This window comes from Rana temporaria, chromosome 4, assembly GCF_905171775.1.
Source record: "Rana temporaria chromosome 4, aRanTem1.1, whole genome shotgun sequence".
NCBI lineage: Eukaryota > Metazoa > Chordata > Amphibia > Anura > Ranidae > Rana > Rana temporaria.
The window spans coordinates 385,786,142-385,797,271 of record NC_053492.1 but is presented as its reverse complement, the minus strand read 5'-3'; the positions used below and the strand labels follow the sequence as shown (position 1 = coordinate 385,797,271).

Sequence of the window (11,130 nt, the reverse complement as noted above, 5' to 3'; positions counted from 1 at the left end):
AGCGATCGCTCGTCCTCTGCTGCGGACGGAGCTGGACTCCAGGACAGGTAAGTGTCCTAATATTAAAAGTCAGCAGCTGCAGTATTTGTAGCTGCTGGCTTTTTTTAATTATTTTTTTTCAGCGGAGCTCCGCTTTAAGTTCAGTTTGAAGGTGAACCCCATCAGCAGCACATAATTGCTTTTCCTGTACTGCCATGCCATCTGACAGCTGGCAGAGAGGGAATTTGCTTTGTATGATTTCCAAGTTATGATCTGGAGCTTGGACAAGGCCCAAGGCTCTTCCTTCACCCATTAGACAACTCAACCACCTGCCAAGCACTAAGGATGAGCTCTGGCGTGTTCGCAAAGCCCACGTGCAGAGCCTGCCAGAAAGTCGGCACTGCTCTGCGCTAATCACAGGCAGGGAGACATTGTCCCGATGCGCGACTGCAGAGATTGGGAAATGTCTCACTGTCTGTGATTAGCGGAGTGCCGACTTCCTGGCAGGCTCTGCACGTGGGCTTTGCGAACACGCCGGAGCTCATCCTTAGTGCTTGGCAGGTGGTTGCATTGTCTAATGCAGGGGTGTCCAAACTTTTTTCAAAGAGGGCCAGATTTGATGAAGTGAACATGGGTGAGGGCCTACTATTTTGCCTGACAATCTTTGAACCATTCAAATTCTGTCTAAGTGTGTTCGTCTGAGCACTACTACACGGCCCAACAAGAATTGTGTGGTGAAGAGATGAGCTCTGTGTGTTATTTGGATATACTGTATATATTTCTTTTGTGGCCCCAACGAATCCCAGAGCGCAGCTCAGGACTAAGGATGAGCTTGGGCGTGTTATTTGGATATACAGTATTTATTGGCGTATGGGCTTACCATTGCCATGAATGCAGCCTCACTATTGCCATGAATGCAGCCTCACCATTGCCATGAATGCAGCCTTATCATTGCAACCAATGCAGCCTTACCAGTGCAACCTCACCATTGCAGCCTCCCATGTGCCATGAATGCAGCCTCACATGTGCCATGAATGCAGCCTCACATGTGCCATGAATGCAGCCTCACATGTGCCATGAATGCAGCCTCATATGTGCCATGAATGCAGCCTCACATGTGCCATGAATGCAGCCTTACCATTGCCATCAGTGCAGCCTGAACGATGCCCATCTGCAGCCTCGGAGGGCAGAGGGAGGGGGGCGGGACGAGTGCCGACAGATTATAAACAGGAGAATCTCTTGTTTACCCTGTGGCCTCTTTAATACAAAGTCCCGCCTCCTATGATAGACAGAACAGTCGTCCAATGGCATCCCAGGAGACAGGACTTCCAATACAGACGCTGCAGAGTAAACAGGAAATTCTCTTCATGTAATCTGACAGCGCTCATCCTGCCCCCTCCAAGGCAGCGCCAATAAATACAGTATATATCTTTTGTGGCCCTGGGGGCCACAAACAATATATATATCCAAATCCCCAGGGGGGCCATATTAAATCAACAGGGGGGCCGCATTTGGCCCCCGGGCCGGACTTTGGACATGCCTGGTCTAAATGGGTGAAGGAAGAGCCTTGGGCCTTGTCAAGCTCCAGATCATAACTTGGAAATCATACAAAGCAAATTCCCTCTCTGCTCATCCTTACCAAGCACCAGTGAAGTCATTAGGGAAAAAAAGAAGTGAATCCTCCCTCACTCTTGGAAGTTTCAGGTATCTAAATCCTAATGCCGCGTACACACGATCGGAAATTCCGACAAGAAAAGTTCGATGTGAGCTTTTGATCGGGAAATTCCGACCGTGTGTATGCTCCATCTGACTTTTTCTGTTGGAATTTCCTTCCTTAGCTGTATACATGTTCCAGGTCGTGAATCCAGAGTGAGGGTTCTAGTTCCTGAGATAACAATACAGCTCTCCCTGGTCCCACATTTCATCTGTCACTACACCGCATTCCTACACATGTCGAGTGATGACGTTTCACTTCCACACTAGAAACAAGAGAGACAGCTTTCTTTTAGAACACTCAGCCGCCATATTTGTGGCGACACACTCATAGCATTCAACACAAACTGGTCTTCAAGAAAATGGCGACATCTGCCAAAAAAACGGGACATACTTTAATGAACGGCTTATAACCCTGTTCTTCTAGTGTCCCACTATAATGGAAATCCCATAGCAGTCGAAGTGTCTCGTTTGTGGTCATGCTAAGGGGGCGTTGTAGCAGAGCGCCTCCTCCAGGTGAAGCGGTGATGTCACATCCAGCCAGGTGAGCAGGCTCCGGGTTGTCCGTACAGGAGAAGGAAGAAGACGAGGACGCGGCCGCCGTACGGACAGTTCTGTGGCTGCAATATGGTTGCTGCTTCCATCAGGCGCCTTCTGTCCCCGAGCCTCCTCCTGCTGTGCCTGGGCCTCGCTGTGCCGCTAGGGGTGGAGGCGGTGCCGGAGCCGGGGACCTGGACTAAGCCCTACTCTAAGGTAGGTGTGCGGCCGGGGGGGGGGTTCATACAGGTGCCGGGGGCGCGCTCTACGTGGACGCGCTGGCTTTCTGTCAATGTGTGCGCGCGCTCCTCAGGTCGCTGTCACTGGAGTTGTGTCAGGTGTGGGACAGGAAGTGAGGGGGGACCAGGACTGAACACTCACCTGTACCTGAGGACAGACTGTCCCGGATAAGAATAATAGGGCCATTGTTTGGGGGGCTCTGACAAACATTTCCACAATATTCTGCATTCATATAACAAACATAGGAGGGCTAAATGTGAGAAATATTCAGTATAATGGCGCCCATACACTAGATGGAAAATCTGTCATTTGGACCATTCGTTTGTTTTTTTTTGGTCCAGTCATATGACGTCTTCCCGGGCACGCAGTGTGGTGATTGGTAGTGAGCCACGTCTCTCAGATACAGCGCATCACAGATTAGGGCAGTGATGGCGAACCTTGGCACCCCAGATGTTTTGGAACTACATTTCCCATGATGCTCATGCACTCTGCAGTGTAGTGGAGCATCGTGGGAAATGTAGTTCCAAAACATCTGGGGTGCCAAGGTTCACCATCACTGGATCAGGGTAAAGAGCCAATGACAGCGGTTCTTTACCATGTGATGCGCTGTGTCCAATTACAGCTAATCCCATGTAAACAAATGCCAGTTATTGGCATTTCCTTTCCTCAGCGCTGTCACTGTGTGAGGAAAGGGAAGCCGATAACCAGCTTTCCTGTGACAGCAGACGTGTAGGCCCCTTTCACACATACAGAGCGCTCAGGTCCAACTGTCAGTTTTTCAGGCAGACCTGAACAGACGCTCCATTCACCTCTATGGAGCGACGGATGTCAGCGGTGACATGTCCGCTGACATCCGATCTGCTAAATGCAGACGAATGATGGAAACCCTATTTTTCCATCCGTTTGGCAGATCGGATCGGGTGGAAACAGAAAAGCGTTTTCATCCGATTCCCCATAGAGGAGAGCAGAGCGCTGACAGGTCCTTCCCCGCACAGTGAGCGGAGACGGACCTGTCATCCGCCTTACACTGATAATCAGTGCCCATTAGTGCCACCTCTCGCTGCCACCTCATAGACCCCTTTCACATCTAGGCATTAGCGGTAAAGTGCTGCTACTTTTAGCGATGCTTTACCGATGTTATAGCGGCGCTGTACGGCCGCTAGCGGGGCGCTTTTAACCCCCACTAGCGGCCGAGGAAAGGGTTGTTCACGCCCGTGTTGCGGCGCTTCCAAAGCGCTTCGGCAGTGTTGCCCATTCATTTCAATGAGCAGGGGCGGTGGAGCGGTGTATACAGGCCTTTTTTTTTCCATTCTACAAGTACACTGCCCAGTGTGAAAGTACTCAGGCTTTTACACTGGGGTGGCTTGAGAGGCGCTTTACAGGCACTATTTTTAGCACTAAAACGCCTGAAAAGCATCCCAGTGTGATTGGGGTCATAGTGTCCATCAAGTGCCACCTCTCGCTGCCACCACATAGTTCCTCATCACTGCCACCTCATAGTTCCTCATCACTGCCACCTCATAGTTCCTCATCACTGCCACCTCATAGTGTCCCATCAGTGATGCCTCTCACTGCCGCCTCATAGTGTCCCATCAGTGACGCCTCTCACTGCCGCCTCATAGTGTCCCATCAGTGACGCCTCTCACTGCCGCCTCATAGTGTCCCATCAGTGACGCCTCTCACTGCCGCCTCATAGTGTCCCATCAGTGACGCCTCTCACTGCCGCCTCATAGTGTCCCATCAGTGACGCCTCTCACTGCCGCCTCATAGTGTCCCATCAGTGACGCCTCTCACTGCCGCCTCATAGTGTCCCATCAGTGACGCCTCTCACTGCCGCCTCATAGTGTCCCATCAGTGACGCCTCTCACTGCCGCCTCATAGTGTCCCATCAGTGACGCCTCTCACTGCCGCCTCATAGTGTCCCATCAGTGACGCCTCTCACTGCCGCCTCATAGTGTCCCATCAGTGACGCCTCTCACTGCCGCCTCATAGTGTCCCATCAGTGACGGCTCTCACTGCCGCCTCATAGTGTCCCATCAGTGACGCCTCTCACTGCCGCCTCATAGTGTCCCATCAGTGACGCCTCTTACTGCCGCCTCATAGTGTCCATCAGTGACGCCTCTCGCTGCCACCTCATAGTTCGTCATCACTGCCACCTCATAGTTCGTCATCACTGCCACCTCATAGTTCGTCATCACTGCCACCTCATAGTTCCTCATCACTGCCACCTCATAGTTCCTCATCACTGCCACCTCATAGTGTCCATCAGTGATGCCTCTCACTGCTGCCTCATAGTGTCCATCAGTGCCTCCTCTTACTGCTGCCTCATAGTGTCCATCAGTGCCGCCTCTCACTGCTGCCTCATAGTGTCCATCAGTGCCGCCTCTCACTGCCGCCTCATAGTGTCCATCAGTGCCGCCTCATAGTGTCCATCAGTGACGCCTCTCACTGCCGCCTCATAGTGTCCATCAGTGACGCCTCTCACTGCCGCCTCATAGTGTCCATCAGTGACGCCTCTCACTGCCGCCTCATAGTGTCCATCAGTGCCAGCTCTCACTGCCGCCTCATTGCCTATTAGTGCCGCCTCTCACTGACGCCTTATTAGTGCATCCTCATAACTGCCCATTAGTGCTGCCTCTCACTGCTCTTTGTGTCCATCAGTGCCGCCTCATCAGTGCAGCCTCTCTCTGCCCCTCAGTGCCGCCTCTCACTGCTGCCTCATTGTGTCCATGAGTGAGTGATTGAATAACTTGTATAGCGCTACAAATGCGAACTGAATCGCCTCAAGGCGCTTATTTCCATACAGTGTCGTCCTGATCCTTCAGAAGAGAAGGCTTAGTGCTGCCTCTCACTGTTGCTCACCAGTACCACCCCATCAGTGCCGCCTCTCACTACTAATCAGTTTTGCCTCCCACTGCAGCCTCATAGTGTCCATTAGTGCCGCCTCATAGTGTCCATTAGTGCTGCCTCTCTGCCGCCTCATTAGTACTGCCTCATAGGGTCCATCAGTTCCGCCTTTTACTGCTGCCTCATAGTGCCCATCAGTACCACCCCATTAGTGTCGCCTTATTAGTGCCCATCAGTGCAGCCTCAAAACTGCTTACCAGTGTCGCTTGTCACTGCTGCCTCATAGTGCCCATTAATGCCTTATCAGTGCAGCCTCAAAACTGCTCATCATTTCCGCCTCTCGCTGTTGCTTCTCACTCCCCATCCGTGCCCGTCGGTGAAGTCAAATTATTTATTTGCAAATTATTATAACAAACAAGGAAAGGATTTTTTTTTTAATCTTCCATATATTTTTTTGTTTGTTTGGCAAAAAATAAAAACCCAAGCAGTGATTAAATATCACCAAAAGAAAGCTCCATCTGTCTCAGAAAAATGATAAAGATTTCATTTGGGTACAGTGTTGCATATCTGCGCAATTAAAATTTAAAGTGCGACAGCACTGAAAGCTAACAATTGGCCTGGGCAGGAAGGGGGTGAAAGTGGCCAGTAGGCAAGTAGATAGCAATTGAACTGTTGGCATTGCGCATGTGACCCAGAAGCAAAAAACGAACGTGAAACTGATTCATTAATGTTCGTTGAGCGATTTATCGTTCACAATTCTGTCGTTCTATGACGGCAATATCATTTGTTATCATGATTGCATTCTAATGATTTTTCGCCCGGTGTATGGCGAGCATTGGGGTCAGTTCACACTAGAATCTTCAGTCTGCGCACATTCTGGTTTTGTCAGCTCATTGCAATGGGTTGCCAAATGTAGCAGAACACGCAGAAAGTAGCGCAAGAACTACTTTTTTTGGATAGCGATGCATCAGAGCACGTGGTACTGCGATTTGGTGGCCGGAAATTAAAGTGTTTGGGGTGTACCCGTGCGTGTCTCGCAAGGACAACATGCTCGTGCCAGAAACACTCCTTTTATGCAGTGCGTTCTAATATGTACTGACATTTAACCACTTCAGCTCTGGAAGATTTTACCCCCTTTGTGACCAGGACATTTTTTGCTATTCGGCATTGCGCTATTTTTAACTGGTGATTGAACGGTCATGCGACGCTGTACCCAAACAAAATGTATATCATTTTTTTCACACAAATATAGATTTCTTTTGGTGGTATTTGATCACCACTGAGTTTTTACATTTTTTTTTTTTTTTATATATATATAAACCAAAAAAAGAACACAACATTTTGAAACTGACTGACTGCCCCTGACTTCTCCAGTGACATTAAAGTGGTTGTAAAACCTTACAGACCACTTTAACCTACAGGTAAGTCTAGATTAAGGCTTACCTGTAGGTGTAACTAATATCTCCTAAACCTACACAGTTACAGGGCTCGACAAATCCCGGTCGCCAGGTCGCCATGGCGACTAGAAATAGGGTCCTGGCGACTTGGCTTGGAAGGGGGCATCTGGTGGTGAGCCGTTGGTATTACAAGTTAAACAGCAATTCTAATGTTATTTTTCACTATTTTCACTGCCATCTTCTTCCCTCTAATTGGAACCCCCAAACATTATATATATTTTTTATCCTAACACCCTAGAGAATAAAATGGCGATCGTTGCAATACTTTCTGTCACGCCGTATTTGCGCAGCGGTCTTACAAGCACACTTTTTTGTGAAAAAATTACACTTTTTTAAATTAGACAATTTTAGACAATTTTTTTTATATTATGAAAGATAATGTTACGCCGAGTAAATTCATACCCAACATGTCACGCTTCAAAATTGCGTCCGCTCGTGGAATGCCGACAAACTTTTACCCTTTAAAATCTTCATAGGCGACGTTTAAAAAAACTCTACAGGTTGCATGTTTTGAGTTAGAGGAGGCCTAGGGCTAGAATTATTGCTCTCGCTCTACCAATCGCGGCGATACCTCACATGTGTGGTTTGAACACCGTTTACATATGCGGGCGCTACTCACGTAGGTGTTCGCTTTTGCGCGCAAGCTCGTCGGGACGGGAGCATTTTCTGGCTCCTAACTTTTTTAGCTGGCTCCTAGATTCCAAGCAAATTTTGTCAACCCTCTGGTTTAGGAGATATTTGCTGAAAAGACTGCACCAATGTCTACGGCGCATGCGCACTGAGTGTGCTGTTAGTGAAGGCGATTGTGCTGACTGCTGGCTGGGAAGGGGTTAACATCTAGGGCGATCAAGGGGTTAAAATTGTGCCTAACTATGTGTAAAATGTGCTGCTTTTTAATAATGATTTCTCAGAAACAGACAGATGGCTCCCTCTGTCACACAGAGCTCTGGGCTGTGACGATTATTGGCTGGGACTTGCTGACATGCTCCCGCTGTGTACAATGACAGTGCGAGCCGGAGGTGGGGGGGCATGGGCACACTCTAAACCCAGGAGTAGGTAGCAATGTATGGGTACACTTTGCCTTTTTAACTTTATTATTTTGGTTAAAAAGTATAATTCAAAGGCAAAACTTCCTTACTTATTTTTATGTATTTATTTGTTTAGTTTTAGGGCTTGTTCAGGGGCAGTGAAAGCAAGCAGTTTTATTCATCCCCCCCCCCCCCCCCGATTGCCCATATGAATAAGGGCATGCAGTCATTCAGAGCTGTATGTAAACATGCCATGGATGCTTTGCTTTGTGTCCACAAGAATTAAACTCCATGTCACATTTGAAGGGCGGTATTGCTGCAGAACATGACCATTGAAGGAAACGGGGCCACTCCGCAACCACATGGTTGTGGCGCAGTGGGTTGGCATTTTCAGGATTCCACCAGGTGGTGAGCCCTGTTCACTGCTTCCTCACCAATTGTAAAATACCTCAGAGGAGTGATTTGGCCTCCTGTAACATCTAAAAAACCTGGCTGATCCTGCCAGTTTCTCCCCACCCCTCTGTACCCTTCCCCCTCCCTTCCCCCCCCCCTCCCCTTCCTTCCCCCTCCCCTCCCCTTCCTTCCCCCTCCCCTTCCTTCCCCCTCCCCTTCCTTCCCCCTCCCCTTCCTTCCCCCTCCCCTCCCTTCCCCCTCCCCTCCCCCTCCCCTTCCCCTCCCCCTCCCTTCCCCTCCCCTCCCCTCCCCCCCCCTTCCCTTCCCTTCCCCCCCCCTCCTCTCCCCCTCCCTTCCCTTCCCCTCCCCTCCTCTCCCCTTCCCTTCCCTTCCCTCTCCCCTCCCCTCCCCTTCCTTCCCCCTCCCCTCCCCTTCCTTCCCCCTCCCCCTCCCCTTCCTTCCCCCTCCCCTCCCCTTCCTTCCCCCTCCCCTCCCCTTCCTTCCCCCTCCCCTCCCCTTCCTTCCCCCTCCCCTCCCCTTCCTTCCCCCTCCCCTCCCCCTCCTTCCCCCTCCCCCCCTCCCCCTCCTTCCCCCTCCCCCCCTCCCCCTCCTTCCCCCTCCCCCTCCTTCCCCCTCCCCCTCCTTCCCCCTCCCCTCCCCCCGATGTGTGTTCCCAGTACAGAAGACCACAGATCGGTCTCCTCCCCTTGTGAGTCCCCGCCCCCTACAGTTGGAATCACTCACTAGGAAACATAATTAACCCCCCTAGTGTTAACCCCTTCCCTGCCAGTCACATTTACACAGTAATCCGTGCAGTTTTATAGCACTAATCGTGTATAAATGTGAATGATCCCAAAAATGTGTCAAAAGTGTCCGATATGTCCGTCCTAATGTCACGGTCACAATAAAAATCGCAGATCGCCGCCATTACTAGTAATTTTTCTTATAAAAATGCAATAAATCTATCCCTTATTTCGTAGATGCTATAACTTTTGCGCAAACCAATCGCTAAACGCTTATGTAGAAGAATACATATCGGCCTAAAAAATATATATAAAAAAAATTTGATATTTATTAAATCAAAAAGTAAAAATATTGTTTTTTTTTCCAAATTGTCGCTCTTCTTTTGTTTATAGCGTGAAAAATAAAAACCGCATTGGTGATCAAATAAAAAAAAATTGATATTTATTGAATCAAAAAGTAAAAATATTGTGTTTTTTTTCAAAATTGGCGCTCTTTTGTTTATAGCGCAAAAAAAAAAACGCATTGGTGATCAAATACCACCAAAAGCTCTGTTTGTGGGGAAAAACAAAACGTCAATTTTGTTTGGGTGCCACGTCCCACGACGTGCAATTATCAGTTAACGCGACGCAGTGCCGAATCGCAAAAAGTGCTCTGGTCAGGAAGGGGGTAAATTCTTCTGGGGCTGAAGTGGTTAATTACATTTTAAAGTGTAACATTGGGCTCCTTTCACATGGCCGTTCTGTATGTTTTTATTTTTTTATCTGTCAATTGATGCATGAAAAACAGCCTGAATGGTAGTTTGGAAATGTGGTTACCCTAGGTCCAATGACAGTTCTTTCTCCAGCACTACAAGTAAAGGGGGAGGGGGGAAGCGCCACCCCCCCCCCCCTTTAACTGCGTGGTGCTGTTCTTCTCCCAGCTGGCTTCTGTTTAGTTTGGAATTTGGGTGCAGTTGTGTATGGCTCCGCCCACACAGCTGCGCCTTTACATAGATTGGTGAATGGAGAGACTGCAAGTCCCATCTGGTTTTTAATGGAGCGCAATGTCATAACACAGCTATGCTATTGATTTCATGCCCTTCATACCAACCTGAGGCTGGGGGAAGTCTGCAGGAGCCTAGGCATTGCACCTGTGATCCACTAAACATGGTTGTAATGCTCTGCACTCTCCAATGCAAAAATGTAATAAATGCACAATGTTTTTTTTTTTTTTTTTTTTTTTTTTTTATTGATGAGAATACCTTTTTATTAAATGTTTGAAATTCAAGTGAGAGTGATTACTTCACCTGCAGTCAGGCGCGGACTGACCATTGAGTCACTCGGGCACTGCCCGAGGGCCCCATGCCACTAGGGGGCCTCATCAGGGTTGCCAGGCTCAGTAAAACCAGGGACAGTATTTAAAAATCTGTGTTTTTATTTTTATTTTTTTTACATCTGTCCCTGATATGTCCGAAACTGACATGCTTTTGATGTGAAAATCCAGAGATTTTGGCTGCCCGGCCTCTGCACTGCCTCCTGGCATGGTGGCCACCTGTAAGCCCGGGGGCCCCATGAGTTGTCAGTCCGCCCCTGCCTGCAGTAAATGTTTGGTGAATGTCACATGCACTGCTCTACAAATATGATCCATAGTAAAAGCAGCATTCTATTCTGTATAAGCAGAGGCAAGGGACATTATTTTATTTTGAGTCACTGGTGTGGAACAAGTAAATCGGAGACGTCCTGGTCCCTGTTCAGGTCAGTACGTACAGACAAAGGTACAGAGTTGTACTGTTTTGCCTCCCAAAGGATCTAGAACTTTGCTGTCATTGTTGGTTTTGCACACCTTTGCCACAGCTAGAGTTAACGTGTGTTTATTAAGAAAATATAATAAAAAAAATCCAATAAATTCTTGGGCATGACATGGAGGATGTCAATATTGTTGCGTTTTATATCCTCTCCGTGCTAGGTTCCCTCTAAATTTTTTTTTTTTTCTTTTTCACCTTCCATATTGATTCTTATTGTGATGAGACAAGGAAGCACACTGACTCGTAGGATTTATCTCAGCGCCATCGTTTTATCTCATCACATGGTCTGTTCAGAGTTCAAGTTTCCATCTGCTTTCCCATAACAGAAAGCTGCTGATATGTCCTGACTTCCTGCACAAAAGGCGAGGGCCACTGAAGCGACTTGGTAACGGGTCGCGGGCCACAATGA

The 11,130-nt window shown here is 48.6% G+C and overlaps 1 protein-coding gene across 1 annotated transcript in view; it reads left to right on the top strand.

Annotated features, from left to right (window-relative positions):
* Nucleotides 1-2,124: 2,124 nt before the first annotated feature.
* TMEM87B (transmembrane protein 87B) overlaps nucleotides 2,125-11,130 on the top strand; it is a 76,826-nt gene continuing 67,820 nt past the window's right edge. Inside the window, exon 1 of the mRNA XM_040351084.1 lies at nucleotides 2,125-2,445. Within this exon, the coding sequence (XP_040207018.1) occupies nucleotides 2,320-2,445 (126 nt within the window). The 5' untranslated portion in view covers nucleotides 2,125-2,319. The remainder of the gene's footprint in view (nucleotides 2,446-11,130) is intronic.